At 40.4% G+C, this 20,112-nt stretch overlaps 1 protein-coding gene across 1 annotated transcript; it reads right to left on the reverse strand.

The window, feature by feature from the left end:
- Positions 1-77: 77 nt before the first annotated feature.
- Positions 78-2,606, reverse strand: insb (preproinsulin b). Its single transcript, XM_007247481.3, has 3 exons — positions 2,556-2,606; positions 785-977; positions 78-263 (listed from the first exon to the last, which is right to left on the reverse strand). The coding sequence occupies exons 2-3, from the start codon at positions 963-965 to the stop codon at positions 118-120; spliced, it is 327 nt and encodes a 108-aa protein (XP_007247543.2). The 5' UTR covers positions 966-977; positions 2,556-2,606; the 3' UTR covers positions 78-117.
- Between the last annotated feature and the right edge of the window lie 17,506 nt (positions 2,607-20,112).

A 20,112-nucleotide genomic window follows, 5' to 3' on the forward strand; every position in this document is an offset into this window, starting at 1 on the left:
CTGCTTTGTAAAGGAAATGGCACTTGGTGTTGCAATAAATGGTTTATTTGTTGGCCAAGGTCATCATTGATCTTCCATAATCAGTAGCAGAGTGGCTGGAGGACTCTGAGCAGCTGGTCAGTTGCAGTAGTTCTGCAGATGAGAGAAGCTACAGGGTCTGTGGCAACACTGGTCCACAATTCCTCTCTTTACCTTCAGCTCCGCCTTCTTTAGAGGACTTCCCTCCACTGCATTCTCATGTGGGGAAGTCTGCGAAAGGACAGCTGGAGGAGAAAATAGTATTTTTTTTTTAAGAAAGCAGGTATTTTGGAGTTGAAAACAACTGATCTTTGAAGTTGTACTTAAATTATTAACTCTGTTGATTGGAACGCAGCAGAAATACCTCTGTGTATTCTATTTTAAATTATTCTAGAACATCCCTTAAAACAGGGGTGTTATCAGACAGCTAAAGAATGCCCACATCTGTGTATGTTGTGTGGTGTAATCTTGTGAGAGAGGTCTGATAATTCCTCCTTCATCCACAGTGTTGTGTGTACTACATCAAAGACAATGTGTAAGGTATTACCACCCACAGTGGACAGTGCAGTGGATGGTAATTATCATGACTTATGTTTTCTGCCTACAACTTTCCATGTGTAAGTAATCTTGACAGGACTAGCTTGTTGTACAAAACTATAAACACAGATTTGGGGCTGAATTTATTTGGAGGAGGTTAAATTAAAATATCTATTGATTTTGACTAATTTTAAGAATGTGAGCAACACTTTCGCAAAGTAGCTTTTACCCAGCAAGGCCTCGAGGTCCCTCTCTCCTCTGTTGGCATAAAAGAAGCCTCTCGCTCCACAAACGAAGTAGAGAGCATCTACCAGGCTGGAGCCACACAGGTACTGAGATGGAGCGGAGTGGGTACCTGGAGAATAGACCAGCAGGAGGAGCACTGGGGCTGCCTGCAGCATCAAGGCCATGGCGAGCCGTGTCTACAGTGAAGAACAATAGTTATAAACCACACAGCATTTTAAATTCATATTTCCCATTGAAAGGTGGGCTTGGGTAAGGCCTAATCACTCCATGAAAAGCTGGTCCAAAGAGAGTAATTTTGGAGGGTCTACATGCAGAGCTGTCTTGAGGCCTAGGCCTGGACTAAACTGCAGAATATACATGAAAAGCCAGTTATGTGGCCTAGGCTAGGACTAACTTTAAATTGCCTCTGTGTATGAAAGGTGCTATACAAATAAAATTGTCTTTCCTTAAATTGCAGGTTTTACATGCAAAGCCTGTTTTGTAGCCTAGGCTTGGACTAAATTGTAGATTTTACATGGGAAGCCTGTGTTGTTGCCTAGGCTTGAACCAAATTGTAGATTTTACATGCAAAGCCTGTTTTGTAGCCAAGGCTTGGACTAAATTGCAGAATTTAAATGTAAAGCCTGTTTTGTAGCCTAGGCTTGGACTAAATTGCAGATTTTACATGTAGTAAAGCTTGTTTTGTGGCCTATGCTTGGACTAAATTGCAGATTTTACATGTAGTAAAGCTTGTTTTGTGGCCTATGCTTGGACTAAATTGCAGATTTTACATGTAGTAAAGCTTGTTTTGTGGTCTAGACATGGACCAAATTGTAGATTTTGCATTCAAAGTCTGTGTTGTGGCTAGGCTAGGAATAAATTGCAAGATGTACATGCAAAAGCCTGTTTTGTGGCCTAGGCTACGAATAAATTGCAAAATGTACATGCAAAAGCCTGTTTCGTGGCCTAGGCTAGGAATAAATTGCAGAATTTGCATGCAGAAGCCTGTTTTGTGGCCTAGGCTAGTAATGAATTGCAAAATTTGCATGCAAAAGCCTGTTTTGTGACCTAGACTTGGACTAAATTGAAGGTTTTACATGTAAAGCCTGTTTTGTGGCCTAGGCTAGTAATAAATTGCAAAATTTAAATGCAAAAGCCTGTTTTGTGGCCTAGGCTAGGAAAAAAATTGCAGAATTTACATGCAAAAGCCTGTTTTGTGGCCTAGGCTAGGAATAAATTGCAGAATTTACATGCAAAAGCCTGTTGTGTGGCCTAGGCTAGGAATAAATTAAAGGTTTTACATGTAAAGCCTGTTTTGCGGCCTAGGCTAGTAATAAATTGCAAAATTGACATGCAAAAGCCTGTTTTGTGGCCTAGGCTAGGAATAAATTGCAGAATTTACATGCAAAAGCCTGTTGTGTGGCCTAGGCTAGGAATAAATTGCAAAATTTACATGCAAAAGCCTATTTTGTGCCCTAAGCTAAGAATAGATTGCAGAATTTACATGCAAAAGCCTGTTTTGTGGCCTAGACTTGGACTAGATTGCAGGCTTCACATGTAGACCATTAAAAATCCTTCCTTAGGCCAGGCCTAAATCAAATCTGGTCCTGGGAAACTACACCCTGAAGCATGTTTGATGCAAAAGCATCAGCATGCTTATTCTGCATGCATGAGTATCTATAAATTAAAGCATCCAATTCAAAGATAAATAAATGAATAATTACCACAGCGCCACTCAAAGGATTAAAATGACAACGCAGCAATGCAGCACTCACCAGACACAGCGCAGGCGTGATCAGCAGTGAAGTGGTTGGGATGCTGGAGCAGGTCTCCACTGCTTATATAGCTCTCTCCTAATAGAGCTTTAGGCCTTTACTGCATCGGCGGAAAAACTGAAGTTCTAACGTAATGCAGTGACTCCTTGCGCACGATCATCCCTAAGCACGGCATTACGTTCCGAGATGATATAACAAGCTCAGACAGAAGTCAGAGTGTGATGCACAGGTCAAGGGTGTAACCTCCCTCAGAATTATATTTGTTATATGACATTTATATACTGTATATATAACATTGCATAAAATATCAGCATAACTTGCATATGAGTAGATATTGGAGGGAAATCAGTGAATCATCCAAGGGACCAATGCAATCGAAAGCTATTGTAAGGTAGCTATTAATTTAAACTAAATAAAATAACTGAAGCATAACTCCATTCTCCTGAGCTATGGTGAATGGGACATTGATGGATTATACGTTTTAAGTGCATTATGCTAAGTTCTAAGTCCATTCTTAGCCCAATTTCCAAGGGCTTGAGAACAGCAAAAGTGTGAAGCCTCAGTTGACCCTGTAAAAGTCGCTGCAAAGGCCGATATCAAGTAATATGAACAAATGTAGCGTCAGTGTTGCAAATTCCAGCAGTAAACCTGCATAGCTTCATATAATATCATAAATCAGCTGAGAGCATGCAGCCTGGCGCTGGAGCTGGGAAGATCTGTGTAATCCAGCTTAGACAAAACAGATGTCCTTGCATGTGGAGATGAGCAGCTCTGTAGAGCAGCCTGTAAAATAAGAGGCTTTCCCATGCATGCTTCAGTGGCCACAGGGTTTCATTACACCCTCTGCATGCACCTGTCTCACACAGTGCTAAGATCCATAGCTATTCATGCTAATAATTCATACTACATTCTGTTTATATTCTCACTTGTATTAGATAACATCTAATACATCTCATCTATTGGAAATTATTTACCAGAATCCCACAATCAGACACAGCAGTGCTGCTGGAGTTTTTAAACACTGTGTTCACACTGTCCTAATACACACTCCTACCTATAAGCTGCTCCACCTTTGTAGATAAAGCAAAGCAAAAGACAGAAGCTCTGAAACTGTTGCTGCATAGTTTGTGTTGTTCATCCTCTAGTCCCTTATCACTACACACAGAACAGTGCTTACAGGATTGGTGGACTATTTTCAGCTCAGCAGTGACATTGATGAGTTTAAAAACCCCAGCAGCACTGCAGTGTCTGATTCATGTACAAAGGGCTCAAAATGATTTACATTCATTACTCTTTAGGTAGAAGTATAGATTCTAGGGTTCTGGGCCATGCCACAAGGACCTATAATGCACTTTTTTCTAAAAAGCCATAATGACTATAGTGTTATATTAAAGTGTTAATGTTGATACAGTTGGGATTCTATCCAGATTCAGAGATTTATCTGGATAGGGTTGTTTTTGAACAATGAGAAGCCGAAATTAAAACAAGATGACATACATTAGGATTAAAGGGGCTGTTTTTACCAACATTTCTACTTAAATAAGAAAAAGTATTTGTACTTCATTACCTGTAACCTTTGTCCATTTGTACCAGTTCGTATGGAATATTATGTGACTCAGGCCTCATGATCATGTTTTTTTGCCCATTCCATTGCCCAGAGCAGGGGAGCTAAAAAAAAAAAAAAAAAAAAAAGGCTACTGTGAGAAATTCAACTTTTCAAGCTTGCTCTTTTCTTCAGATATGAAATATATTGTATATAAAATCCAGTTTTTCTCTTGCTGTGAGTGATTGTAATGGCTGTTCTGTATCTTATTCATGTGTAAATGAACACATTTGTCTCACTAAGCTGCAGAAGTGTTATATGGTCAGTGTTCCTCTTCATAAAGGGAAGATGTGACAAGTTCTTTTTTTTTTTCTTTTCTTCTACTTGTGGCTCTTGACCTGACAGGCAAGGGGAAATGCTTAAGGGCATTTGACATTCTGTTGTGGGACAAGCACTTTAGAGCTGAGTGCAGGCCCATGGGTGCGCCACCCTCCGTACCCTGACAGGGTCTATCTGCGCCTGCTCTTGCCCTGTCTGAACAGTGACAGCCCGTAATTCTGCACTAACCTCTGTCGTGACCTCCCCTCCGCCCCTCCATTCCTCAAAACCCTAACATGTGCACACATACACACACACACACACACACACACACTATACACACACAATAGTAGCATTAGTTCTTTCCAGCGTCCTTCTTTGGACATACAGTATCTCGCTGAATACTAAAAGAGAGCCTCGTGAAGGATGTCTTGTGAAACCCTGACCTGCTTTGAAATGACTTGTTAAATTGAGTCTTCTCTTTTCGCCTTCATTCTTACCTACACACTTGTCCTGCAGGCATGAGGACGTGATGAATGCTGTCAGTGAGTGATAGAGTATGGTGAGGGAATGGCTTGACAGTTGAGAAAATGGATGTATTTCTTATATTTGACAAATCCCCATAGAAAAAAAGACAATGAGACACATGCATGTTTCTTTTTTATCTTTCGGCAAGAAAAGGGGAATTTTTGAACTAGTACGTAATTGCCCCCTTTGTCCCGAACCTGACGAGGTAGAAATGGGATGTAAATCATTGGAATTGAGCTGTTGTCTCATTTTCTTATTGCCGTGTGATGTTCACTTTGATTGATGCTGGTGTTGCAGTATTTTTTTTTCTCCTGTGAAAATGATTCACTTTGGCCTCCAGAGCTTTAAAGCCTCAGAGACTTTATTGGCTACTCCATATCCAGCACTGCAAACAGTACCAGATATCTGCTTTCTTGTAAATGAGCCACCTTTGAATTGAGTCACTTTGTTCCATGTATTTTACTGCTGATGTTACACTAATGTGTGTTTGTGTGGGACAGGGCTGTAACGTTTCCTCTGATCTAAACCTGTATGGATTTAATGAACAGCTGAGAAGAATATGTGTGAGAGTCAGAGATCAGCTGACCTGCCTGTTCTTTCTTAAGTTAAATGTGGCTTTACTGCACCTTATAACCTGACTGGTCATACATAAAGCGCACTGGATTATATTCCACATTGTCGATTTTCTGGAAAATTAAAGGATGTTAAGGGCACCTTATAGTGTAAAAAATACGGTACTAAGAAACACAGGATTTCACACAACAGTTAATTTACATTTACTTGGATTAAAGATAGGTAGGATTGAGATTTTGTGCTCGTGGGCTCCCCCTACAGTTGCAGAGTGTAATAAATGTTTCAGGCGGATTAGTTTCTCTTTCTCATTTTCTGGCTTTCACAGACATATTCGGTCTCTTTCCAGCTTCTGCCAGAGTGTCTGTATGTTAGTTTGTAAAGAATGAACCAGTTGTCCTTGCAGAACTGTTAGATACTAAAGGTCGGAAAGCAGGTCGCAGTTCTTGCGAGCGTTGGTCGTGGCCGCCTCGGAAAACTTACAGAGTCTGGTTTGAGCTCAGAGGAGCTCCGGCACAGACACGAGAGCACCGCTATTCCTCCTATTACACCTCAATGGAGCGCTGCAGTGAGTTTCAAGCTGTAATTTTACTTCCTTAAAAAGATCAAAAATCAAGGAAATCCTACCTAGTGCTGCTTTAAAAGTGCTCTTTTACATGCTCTGTGCAATCACACATTCTCACCAGAGAGGTCACTAAATTCTATAAGTTCCATGCATGTAAATGTATGGACTTTCGCTTTAAATTAAGGCCTAAAAAAAAGAACAGTTTGCAGTGTTTGGCTCAGTAATGCCCAAAAAATTCATGAAAATGAATAACTGAGAGAGGATTGATTCCAGCAGCCAAGATGCTGGAGTCTGTTAAAGCTAGCGTAACACTCAGCCTCATCTCGTATGTACATTCCTGAAGCGAGAGATATTGATGTGCACTAGTAGCCCGGTCCATCCATACCTGTAAACCCATTGCTGCTGCAGATCTACAAAGCATGGAATGAATGTAGGTATCTTCTCCCTCACTGAGAATGCCTGAGAATGTTATTTTTTTCATGCAACATCCTTCAGTTTCTTGGAGAACATTTACAATCAAATAGACTTGGGTTCAAGTATCAGGGTTCACTAGTCTTTGAATAATACAGGGTGTAGTTCAACCTAGTGGATATACCATAGCCATTAATTCTTCAGATAGACAAATACGTAAAGGCATGCCGACTAGTGATCAATGCTGATTGCATAGCAGGTATGGCAATATGGCTGCCCAAAGAAAGTCATAAAAAATTTTAACACTATTTAATACGATTTCAGGGTAACACTTTACATTAAGTGTTGACTAACTAACATAACTCTTCAGAGGAGATTCAAACAGGAGAACAACTTGCAATTGGCCACCTTAAATACCTTTTCTCATGATTGGATACACCTGGCTATGAAGTTCAAAGCTCAATGAGGTTACCAAACCAATTTTGTGCTTCAGTAAGTCAGTAAAAAGTAGTTAGGAGTATTCAAATCAATAAAATGATAAGGGTGCACATACTTTTGCACCGGTCAAATTTTGGTTTAATGCATATTGCACATTTTCTGTTAGTACAATAAACCTCGTTTGAATCCTGAAATATCACTGTGTCCATCAGTTATTAGATATATCAAACTGAAATGGCTGCAAACACCCAAATATTTAGAACTAAAAATGATTAAGATTAATAGGGGTGCCCAAACTTTTCCATATGACTGTAACAGGCCAAACAGAATGGTTCGATAAAATACAGAAAACTGTTGCATCCCTAGGAAACTCATAGGTCTAACACAAAATTGTATCAATCTGCTCAACTTTACTGTATTGGAAGGTTACACCGTTACAGTGTGAAGGTTATTGATAAGGTTCAGAGATGACGTGTGGTGTAAGATGGTGTGTGTGCGTGTTTGTGTGTGTTGGCGCCTATGGACTAGTGTGATTTTTGCTGCCACAGGAAGCCTGAGGTCAGGCAGATCAATATGGCGGAATCGGCTTGTACGGTGCTTTCACCCCTCAGCCAGTCAGTCAGGACCGGGGGCAGCCAGAGTGCAGCACAGGGGGAGGTCAGGCCTGGGCCATAATGAAGTAATGAGGTCTACAGGTTCCTCCATCACCACACCGGGCCAGGTAGTGAGTACATGTGGGGAATAAACAAAGCCACAAAGCTCCTTCTCTGATCTGCCCTCTGTGTGTGTGGGGCCTGCTTATATCCTGCACTCGGCCTCTGAGGGTTGGTGAAGGGCATTAAATATCCATAACGTGAGTGTTGTGAGAATACTGAAAGAGGGTGCAGATGGTTATTTCCTGTGAACATGTCCAGTTTCACTTGGTTTCCCAAGGCGTTCCCCTGCTTTTGCTCCACTGCAATAAAATAGTCACTACGCAGATCTTTTGGTTCGACATATATTGATGCCAACGTTGGCTGTCACTGCCAGTAAATACCTACAGTACGTACTGTAAAATCCTATAGAGCTATTTCCTGCAGGATTTATCTCTTCCTCGTGGAAGTGGGATTGCCAGTAGGCCTCTGTCTTATTAGTAGGTATAACTTCATATTACCAGAGCGATCTATATCTCACTCATAAAAATGAATAACTGAGAGAGGATTGATTCCAGTAGCCAAGATGCTGGAGTCTGTTAAAGCTAGCGTAACACTCAGCCTCATCTCGTATGTACATTTCTGAAGCGAGAGATATTGATGTGCACTAGTAGCCCGGTCCATCCATACCTGTAAACCCATTGCTGCTGCAGAGCTACAAAGCATGGAATGAATGTAGGTATCTTCTCCCTCACTGAGAATGCCTGAGAATGTTATTTTTTTCATGCAATGTCCTTCAGTTTCTTGGAGAAGAAAAACGCAAGTTGAACAGGTTGACTGGTTCACATATCAGGGTCATAATTTGCTGGTATTTGAATTATTCTGCTTATTCCTCACTACACTGACATGCTGAAACACATTAAAAAGAAGTATTGGGGTGCATGACATTTGCCATGGCCCTTGGAAGCTAAAAATCTTCTAATATACAAACTTGTGGAAACTGCATGTGTGGCTTCCTGCATTGAATGAGAATTCCTGTTTGGAAATCCTTGCTGTGTGTGGACAAGCATTATCCTGTTGAAAAATGCCAGTTGGAAACCCTGGTATTAGGGGCAACATGTGCAGTGGCAGGATATCCTGCTAGTCCCTCGTATCACTACTAGGGGTGACTGATTGTCAGTTACGATGGTTCCACAGATCATCACACCAGCACTTGGGGCTTTGTGTGGTTCTCCACAGCAAATACATGGTTAAAGTGCTTATCACGAGGCCTTTGTATTTAAAACTGACTGTCATCAGTTGCCTAAATTTCCTACGGTACCAATAAAGTATCCTACCATCAACAATTTCGTTCACAACACCCATCCTAGGGGCTTCGCTGGTTCAAATCCTGGTCATGCAGCTTGCCATCAGCTGCCGGAGCCATGAGAGAGCACAATTGGACTTGCTCTCTCCGGGTGGGTGGGTGGTGCTCTTTCCTCCATCACCCCAAAGGGTGATGTTGGTCAGCATGAGGCGTCTGTGAGCTGATGTATCGAAACCGAGTTGCTGCGCTTTCCTCCGAGCACATGTGATGATGCATTAGCAGCAATTCAAAAGAGCGAGGCTGACTTCACATGTGTCAGAAGAGGCATGTGCTTGTCTTCATCCCCCTTGTGTTGTGGCATCACTAGTGATGGGGGACATACAGCTGACAAGCAGCTGATTGGGTGGGACTGGCTAAATTGGGAAGAAGAAATGGGAGAAAATTATAAATAAATCTTAAAAAAAGTACCCATCCTCGAAAATTCTAAAAACCATGAAATCTCAAAGGTTTCGCATACTTTTTACTGTCACTGTATATAATATGAAATATATTTTCATTGGAGCGTGACATTGACAATAGCCGAGCCTAAAACAAAAACATCCGCTGATTTTAGGATCTTTATTTCCAGCAGAAGCACTCCTCCTGCAGCATTTCATAGACACCAGAGAGAATGCCTTTGTCAATGTCTTTTGTTTGCACTTGTTCAACATGGACAGCTCCACACTGGGCGAGTCAATGACGATCATTTGTTTGCCGAGGTATAATGCAGCTGAAACAAACGGCAGCTTCAGTGGAATGCTAATGCAGCTTTTGATGTGCTGATGAGGGCCACTCTTTGACTGTAGCAAGTTTTTTTTTTTTTTCATTTCATGTGTGTGTGTGTGTGGTGCGTGTGTGTCCTTGCATTTCAAACATCGCTGCAGGAGGTCAAACAGAACATTGAACCGAATCTCACCGAAGGCATAGTGCAAGATTTCATTATCCCCTCGCACTACAGATTGTCTTTGCTTAACAACGTTATTTTAAATTGGTAAGGGGGGATTTGGTCCGTGCCACCTGTAGGGCTCCTGAGTCCTGCTGGGTTGTAATTTCTCAAATTAAATCCGTTTGCTACTCTTATTATGCCTGAGAGGTTGCCAAGGGTAAAGAAGAAAGGAAGGTCATTGGCTTTCAGGTCAAGTTTTTGGTTTGGCCTGATTTCCGTGCTGAACAATCATTAGACACCATGGAGTCTTCATCAAAGCTTCAGGAATGTATTATATACTGGGGAAATTTTAAGCTCTTTTGTGGGTCACCTAAACAATATTGTGAGAATGTATCCTCTAGGCTCAAGTGGGCCTTAAAAATGTTAATAAAAAACTTTAGTGGTGACTTAAATGTGTAATTGAAAAATAAATGTGGGCATTTCCACTCACGGTGGATAGAACATTTGTAAACAGAATGCATTACAGTGCATTGGTCAGTAATTATCGTGACTGGTGGTGTCTGGCTTGAATTGTCCATGTAAACAGACACACAAGAAATCACATCTACATTCAATGAGGAAGGGTTTGTATGCATATCATGTAATGAGTGAAGATTTATTTTTTATTTTTTGCATCAGTGGGATGCTAGTTCCTGTCCTATGATATGTGGCTTATGAGGACGTATTTGAATGCTGTTTTTTGGGCCACCTATAGACCGTTTCAATGAGGAAAACAATAATAAAGCTACTGCGCATGTCTGTTCCGTCGACGCTTCCGGTGGCGCTATTTTCAAGTATACAGCTGTCAAAATGAGAGTGCATATTTCACAAATCTCCCGAAAACAGAGCAAACATACGGTCAGAAATTAGTAAAAAGTGATTAAACCTCTTTTCCTGATCCTTTTGATAAGAATCTAAAAGGGAAGTTTTTTTTAAACGCTTGCCAGAGGTGACCTACCCAGATGGGTATCACTACCTTGTTGAAACAGAGCGTGTTTACACCAGACAGGCAGTGAAAGCGCATATAATTACTTTCTCAGTGGAAAAGTTGGGAATATTTGTTCCTATATTAGAGAAGCATCACTATAGTGTATTTTGAGGTTGGATCAAGTCAGACGCTATCGAACACGTACTCTGCATGGTTAGAAGGAGGGAGAAGTTGTGAGCAGACACTGTAACTGCATGGCAGGTTAGCAGTGTGAAAAACGAAAGCAGGTGTGTTTACTATGGAGGACCAAAAATGACAAAAGTATAAATAAATAAATGTTGAAATAAATAAATGAATAAATATTGACATAAATAAATACACATATAAGTGAATAAATAAATATATAAATAAGAAATGTATTAATTCATTAATTTATCTACCTATACAATTATTTGTGCATGTATTTATTTATTTATATATTTATTTATTCATTCATTTATATGTGCAACTATTTATATATTTATTCATTTCAACATTAATTTATTTATTCATTTATTTACTTATATATTTATACATTTATATGTGTATTTATTTATACTTATGTAATTTTTGGTCCTCCAAAGTTTACTTGTTTAAAGAACAATTTGACCTGATTTTCAACGTTTGTGACTCTCAGATTAGGTGAAGTTTGCAGTCATGATAAATTAAAAAGTTACGTCCACTGTTTCTAACGCCGTTTACCGCTAAACGGAAGTGTCCTGGGAACAGCTACGTCACTTCCTGCGCCCATGAATATTCCTCTGAAACGGTCTATAAGCAGCATCATGAGAATAGTGGGTACCACTTTAGAATAAGGATAACACTTTTAAAGTGTTTAGAAATAGTTTATAAATTAGTTTATTAAATTGGCCAACAACTAGGTTGTAAATCTTTTAAAAAATAAATAATAAGCCGTTAAAACACCAGGTATGCACCGACACCAGCTGCAGTAGATAATGATTGACAAGGAGCTCCTGTTCTCGACTTAAAATTATTCAGTTGAACATGTTATGATCAAAATATGGTGAAAAAAAAACAGGAAAATCTTTAGGTGCTTTTCTATGGAAGCCCATTTCCGCCACCTGAAGAAAAAAAAAAAACGTCCTCAACTAAGTCATAATTATGAGATAGTAAGTCATAATTATGAGATAGTAAGTCATAATTATGAGATAGAAAGTCATAATTATGAGATAGTAAGTCATAATTATGAGATGACTTTTTATCTCATAAATATGACTTACTATCTCATAATTATGACTTTTTATCTCATAATTATGACTTACTATCTCATAATTATGACTTACTGTCTCATAATTATGAATTACTATCCCATAAGTATGACTTTTCTATCTCATAATTATGACTTAGTTGAGGAAGTTTTTTTTTTCTTCAGGTGGCGGAAATGGGCTTCCATACTTTTCAGATTTTCTATTTTTATTTTTTAGATATATGTGCAGTGTTCCTTTAAGAACCTCTCAAAGTGTCGGGTTACAGACCATCACCCCCCCTCCCCCAACCTCTCAGCATAAGGCGTCACCTGATTGACCGACAGATTTCATTCAGGTGCGCGTTATAATGCAGCAATCCAAGGCAGACGATTTTAATACGGCTTTAAAACAAATATATTCTTCTGGCTAAAATTTCATCAAGCACTGTTTGGACCTAGATAAGGATTACTGGCGACTGGTTTGATGGATCTGCTGATTTGTGGAGGGGTTTTGAAGGCAGGAGTCTGAGGTGAGCCCTGGGGACTGGGTGTGTGTGTGTGTGTGTGTGCGTGTGTGTGCTGAAGTAGAAACCTGTAAAAAACGCTGCGATAAAACAGTGTAACGCACTCTTTCGGTTCTAATTCAGGAATCGGCATCCTATAATAAAATGGTTCTGTAATCCTGAGAGTTAGACGGTTTGAAAGATGTATAACATGTCCACATTGGATCAAATATGGACCTACAAAAAACGCAAATATGAAAATTATGATGAATATATATAATTAAAAAGCATATATATATAGATAGATAGATTTTTTATAACTAAAAAGCAGATATTTTAAGCTTAAAATTGGCATATTGGGTGTCTATATTGAACCTATAACATTAATTATTTATAAACACAGCCAGATATTAATTTCTGGCCCGCCGGTGGGCCAGGGCGCTTTAAGAGGTTAAGACTGTTACTCAGGCAAGTATTCATTATTCATATGGTTATTTAGGTAACTTAGCTGGCTCCTGTATTCAGATCTGTATTGTGTAAACTGATATAGGAGTTGTAAAGTGATCCAGAATGCAGCAGCACGTCTGGTCTTCAACCAACCAAAACGGGCACATGTCACCCCGCTGCTCATTGAGCTCCACTGGCTACCAGTTGATGCTCGCATCAAATTCAAAACTCTTACAATCGCCTACAAGGTGATGACAGAACAGAACAGCTCCTTCCTACCTGCACTCGCTCCTGAAGGCTTACGCTACCTCCCGGCCGCTGCGCTCCTCCAATGAACGTCGCCTCGCTTTACCAAACATTCACACAAAGCAATCCAGACTGTTCTCATACAGAGTTCCCTAATGGTGGAACAAACTACCTTCCACTACCAGATCAGGAGAATCTCTCGCTATCTTTAACAGACTCCTGAAGACAGAGCTCTTCAAAGAGCACTTACTCTCCTAACACCTCTAACACACTAACTACTTCTAACCCCATTTCCTTCTTCCCCTCCTTCACTTCTCTATCCCTTTATTTCCCTTCGACCTCCTTTAAGCCCTATCTAAAAATGGGTTATCTAAATTCCTATTACTTTTGTACTTCATTATTGTAAGTCGCTTTGGACAAAAGCGTCTGCCAAATGTAATGTAATGTAATGTTATGTAAAGTTACTCACCAGGAGATGATGGACGGCAGTAATCCTGCTCCATAGCGTTAGCGTTCGGCTTGGTTAGCAGTAGAGCTGGGCGATATGGCCCAATAAATAAATCCGATTTTCAATTAAAATTTTGTGGTTAAAGTGCAACCAGAAACAAGCAAAAGAAAAAAAAAAAAACAATTGTAAACTGTGAGAACATCTAGTAACTTTTAGAAAGCTTTCTCCAACATAGTTTAGGTACTGACACAATGCACCCTCAAACTTAAAAAATAAATAAACAAATAAACACACCCTCAAAAAACAAATAGAAAGAAATAAAATGGTGGCCTTTTTGATAAAACTTACAAAATAGAAAACAAGTACAATTTAATATGCTATTAAGCAAAGACTTTTCCCCATTGGGCTTAATTTGCGAAACAAAGCTTTTAAATAAGTTCCAGTGTTCTATAAAATTAGATGATCTTTTCTCTTGAATATGAAACAAATCATAAACTGTAGTGCATACAGAACCTGGTACCAACTCACGGATCTAGTTGCGCTTTTTTTCGCACAAGATCCGCCATCAAGTTGTGTGTGTGGGGTGTGCGCGGGAGGGAGGGAAAGAGGGGCGGAGGTGCGGGCGGGAGGGAGGGAGAGAGAGAGAGAGGGGCAGAGGTGCGCGCGGGAGGGAGGGAGAGAGGGGAGGGGTTAATTTGGGTGATATTAGCTAGCTGTTTGTCCCTTGTAGTTTGTTTTAACACGGTAAACACTCAGACTACAGTCCAATATACTCGCCTCTGATCATTGAAAGAACTAGCGCTAAGTGCGATTAGTGGATAATGCTAATACTGCTCCAGCAGTGCTAGCCAGAGTTAACAGCAGGCTACAGGCTAATAATACTCACTCCTGAATGGCAAAAGAGCTAGTGCTTAACGTGGATAGCGGCTAATGTTATCGCTGCTGGATAACTAAACTGACACTTCTGTATAGCGCTGTAGTTTAGCGTAGTGGCTTTACTGCTCCTTACAACCTGACTGGAAAATTCATACATAAGGTTCACTGGATTATAAAGCACACTGACGGTTTTTAAGTGCACCTTATAGTACAAAAAATATGCATTTAATGATTTTTTAATTATTAACAATCTAATTAATAACCTATTATATTATATACCCTATTATAACCTATAATAAACTACATATGAACCCTTTATAAAGGTGCCTTATTTTAAAGTGGTAGCGAATACTGTATATCCCCTAGGCCCAATTAGGCCTATACTCGTAGTTAAAAAACGAGAGTGGTTTGGGTGGTTTAAAGCCACCCATCATACAGACCCTCTGGAGTTAAGGGTGTTTAACACATATATAACGCTAGAGATCAAAGCTAAGGATTCTGACATCCATCTGCCCTTGTGTTCATCCCACCCAGCACCTCTGAACCCCCCGGTGTCCTGGTCTCCATGGCTAGCTTGTCTTTGTCTAGGTAAATGAGTTGGGTAATTGGCAGGTGTGCTCCATGCCTCGCCCTTCATTGGACAATAATGAGATCTTGACTGCTTCTACTAATGATGGAGGAGCTTTGATATTAAAATCAACACTAGCTAACGTGCCTGGAATTGGATACAATACATTTCAGTCCGATCCCTCTGATCTCCAGCTAGAATGTTAATAGATTCAAAATGCTCCTGTTTGAATACAGATGTTATGCCGATTGCTTATGCATGCTGCCGTATGTTTGATACCTGTTTCATGTACAAGAGACCTGCTGATCAGGCTTGTTCCTGCTTATCTGGAAATGTTGAGCATTTCTGAGGAGTTCAGAAAACAAAGTGCTGGATGGAATGGGTTGGATAGAGTTACTTGAGCAGAAAATGAATGAAGGCGTGAAAGAAATCCAGAGGTGCTCCTCCAGATTTAAAGATACAGTATTCAGTAAAACATGTCTAGTGATTCTTGTGCTGCATTTCATTTACCTGTTTGGAGATTAAATAGATGCCATATCTGAGTTGAGTTTCCATTGTTTAAGGTTAGAACTGTTAGCGATTAGGGCTGGGTATTGTTTTTTTAATTTTTAATACCAGTACTGATACCCAAACAATGCTTGTTTTGATCATTTTTTATGAATTAGAATTTATATATAATAATAATCATATAATAAAAATATAATTATAATTATTCTCACACAACATATTTATTTAACAGCTCCCAGGGGGAGCTGGATCTGGAGGAATACACATCTGGAGAAATGCACATCTGCTGTTCTCGGGTACATCAGCAAGTGTGTGGAGGATGTCACTACTACCAAGACTGTGACTTGCTACCCGAACCAGAAGCCCTGGCTGAACGCAGAGGTGCGTTCCCTGCTGAAAGCCAGGGATGCTGCCTTCAGATCTGGAGACTCGGATGAACTCAGGAGGGCTAGAAGAGAGCTGACTGCTGGAGTTAAGAGGGCAAAAGCTGCATATGCTCAGAAAATCCAGGGACACTTTTCCTCCCAGGATCCACAGAGCATGTGGAGGGGCATCAAGTGCATCACGGACTACAAATCTAACGTTGCACAAAGCTCCAAAGACCCATCCCTGCCTGAGGCTCTCAACATGTTCTACGCCCGCTTTGAGAACCCTGACACACCCCCCAGCACCAGACTCCCACACTCCCCTCAGTGTGACACCAGCAGAAGTAAGGAGGACGCTGAGGAGGATTAACCCCCGGAAAGCTGCCGGCCCGGACAACATCCCCGGACAGGTGCTAAAAGACTGCGCAGACCAGCTCTTGGACGTCCTGGCCGACATTTTCAACGCGTCCCTCATCCAGGCAGCTGTCCCCACTTGCCTGAAGACCGCCACCATCATCCCGGTCCATCAAGAGCTCCACAGTGACAGGTCTGAATGACTACCGGCCAGTAGCCCTCACTCTGATTGTCACAAAGTGCTTTGAAAGACTGGTTCAGACCCAAATCAAAGCCACCATCAACATCAATGTGGATCCACACCAGTACGCATACAGGAAGAACCGATCCACAGAGGATGCCATTTCCTCCGTGGTCCACACTGCCCTCACCCACCTGGAGCAGAAGGATTCCTACGTTCGGATGCTCTTTGTGGACTTCACATCTGCTTTCAACACTATGATTCCTCAGACACTGATAACCAAACTCTCCTCACTTGGACTGAGCTCTTCCCTGTGCAACTGGGTCCTAGACTTCCTGACCAACAGGCCGCAGTCTGTGAGGATTCACAACATCTCCTCCCCCTCCATAATCCTCAGCACTGGCTCCCCTCATGGCTGTGTGCTGAGCCCCCTCCTGTTCACACTGCTCACATATGACTGCTCACCTCTCCATCCAGGCTGTCATATTGTGAAGTTTGCGGACGACACGGCAGTGGTTGGATGCATCACGAACAGAGATGAGTCCAGCTACAGGCAGGAGGTGGAACACCTGGAGGATTGGTGCAGAGAAAACAACCTCTGCATCAATGTAAAAAAGACAAAGGACTTCAGAAGGGGCAAGCATGCCCACCTCCCCCTGCACATTGGAGGATCTGCGGTGGAAGTGGTTGACAGCTACAGGTACTTGGGTGTGCACCTGACCAGCAACCTCACCTGGAGCAACAACACTTCCACTCTGGTCAGGAAGGCACATCAGCGGCTCTACTTCCTCAGGAGGCTGAGACGAGCTGGACTCGGGAGCGCAGTCCTCACCTCCTTCTACAGATGTGTGGTGGAGAGCATCGTGTGCTCCAGCATCAACGTGTGGCATGGAAGCTGCTCTGCTGCAGACAGGAAAGCTCTGCAGAGGGTGGTGAAGGCTGCACAGAGGATTGTTGGAGTTAGCTTCCCCACCACCACAGACATTTACACCTCCAGGTGCAGGAAAAGGGCCACCTGCATCAGGAAGGATCCCATCCATCCAGCACACGCACTTTTTGTCCCACTCCCCTCAGGCCGGAGGCTGCGGAGCATTAAGTGCAAAACAACAAGACTCAGAAACAGCTTCATTCCGGAAGCTGTAAGACTCTTAAACTCCACTTAACAAACACACTGCACTGACACCAAGGACAAATTACTGTTTACTGTTTACCAACATGGTCACTTTACTTGCACTGAGACACTTTATCTCCACTGCTCTAATTCACATTATCATGCTGCTATAGCACACTTGCACTCTGGACTTCATGTTGCTGAACCTTCTACTCTCTATTTATTTTTTTTATTCTTTGGGATATTTATCTATCTATTTTGTATATTCTATTTCTTTTATTGTATTCTTTTTTTTATCTATATATCTATTAATAACAGCTCTTTGGGTGTAAAACTGGATCGTGAGATCACAATTTCGTTCCACCTCATGTACCACATGTGATGCGAATGACAATAAAATCTCCTTGAATCCTTGAATCCTATAAGTAATCTTATTCTCATACTGTCACCATGAAAGACTCCATCATTTTGGATCTTGTTGGAAGAAATAGTGAGCATGTTTGTGGCACTTTATTAAGAACAAAATTCATTGTTTGTGCTTAAACTGCAAATATTTTAATATGCACATTGCTTTATGCCATTTAATGTTTCTTTAAACTTAAAAAAAAATTGGAGGTAAACTTGACAAAATAAATTAATTGTATTAGTGGTGTCAATCTGTGTTTGGTGTGTTTATGCACAGTTCTTGCAAAGTATTGAAAACAGGCACAGAATTGTTTTTAGATCTTTAAGTAATCGGTAGTACTGAGACAATTCGAACGGTGCCTTTTTGATATGGAATTTCGATACCCAGCCTAGTTAATGTTAACATATTATACAGTATCTTGCACAATTAAACAGCGTGGAAACATCTCCACATAAAAAAAATGGACAGTACTGTGTTTACGATTGATTTACAGAGACACAAATATACTATATGTGTGCAAAGAAGTGCTAATTAACTGTATTATACTGGTTCTTTTACTACTATTGATCTAAATTGTAGGAGCATTCCAGTAAAAGTACTCTGTGAGAAATGAGGAAATTACTGACATCTAAGTTCAATTAAAATGCAGCATTACCTCAATGTGTGTTTTACCTCTGTCCATCGTTCTGTCTTCTCTACCAGAGCCGTCTATTCACTCAACCACATCTAAACCCAGTTCTCTGAATGTCAAGTACAAGTCAAGCTGAGTTTTATAGAAGTGCCCTGTCTCACATTTCCAGAATTACCACTCTTTGTAAAAATGCCCTTGTCACATATTATTTATCCATCATTCTTCAAGATTGCAAGGTAATGTCAAGGGTGATGTTTGAAATGCTGTATAATTTTTACATGTTTAAAGCTAGGTTCACACTGCTGGCATAAGCATTTACAATAGTTTGCTCATATTTGAATTTATTTTTATTTGCATCTCTATCCGACCTTTATTTGACCTAATAAAAATGTCTGACAATAGTCTAAAGAGGTCAAACTGACGGAGAAATGGAATAAACACCAGTTTTACAATTGTTAATCTACTGTGCGGCTTTATAAAGGGTGAATAATAATTTATTTTGAGTGTATAGAAGTTTAAGATTGTGAAAATATGCTTCATTCTGGAACCAAAAGTGTTTCTCTTATTGCATCTCTTCAAAAATCTTTTATAGCACATTTTATTGGTAATACTGACCATAATACTTACAAAACATCATGTGAAAGTAAGTATGTAAAGTGGTGGTTAAGTGTTACCTCGGTGGACAGCTTGGGAATACCCATATCAATCAAATAAAACTGTATAAATTGTGAGGTGATATCTTGTAAGAGAGGTTGAACACTGGCTAGTGTGCTCATGGCGACATGAATCATCCAAGATTGGAACATTATTGAGAGAGGCCATTGTTAAAAACCTTATGTTAACCATGTTCAGAAGCTATTTTGACTTCTCTGGGTCAGAGGCATATGGGATGGACCAGTAAAGTACAGTAGAAATGTGTACCATGATTAGATTTTTCAGTATTTTACTCTTAGTTTTTTTTTTGAAGAAATAGGTGCCATGAACTTCCGTGAACTTATAATAACCAAGTTTTTATTTATTTATTTCAGCAATAAATAACAAAGCCAGGGTCTGTTATGATATGGGGGTTTTGGCAGTATTTGCACTTTTGTGATGCAGAATTAATGCAGAAAATATAATTGAAAGGATAGAGCAAAATGGCATCTTTTATCTACAAGACAATGAAAAACCATATGCTGCACATTTTGCAAAGCCATGGCTGCAAAAGAAGAACAGTGTGTTTGTTTCTGTTCACACTGTTCACATTCATAAAACCACATAAAACTAACATTATTAGTGCTATATTTGCTATGTATCTACCATATACAGCATGTAGCCTAAATGTCTTTAGAAATTATATGATATGCTATGGTTTTTATTTATGCTGTAATGGTGATGTGAGGAAAGCTCTGCACAGGGATTTGGCTCGGTGGTAGGCCTATATGGGCTGGTGTAGACTCAGGAGTTATGATGGGATGGCAGACGG

This window comes from Astyanax mexicanus, chromosome 10, assembly GCF_023375975.1.
Source record: "Astyanax mexicanus isolate ESR-SI-001 chromosome 10, AstMex3_surface, whole genome shotgun sequence".
Classification (NCBI taxonomy): domain Eukaryota; kingdom Metazoa; phylum Chordata; class Actinopteri; order Characiformes; family Acestrorhamphidae; genus Astyanax; species Astyanax mexicanus.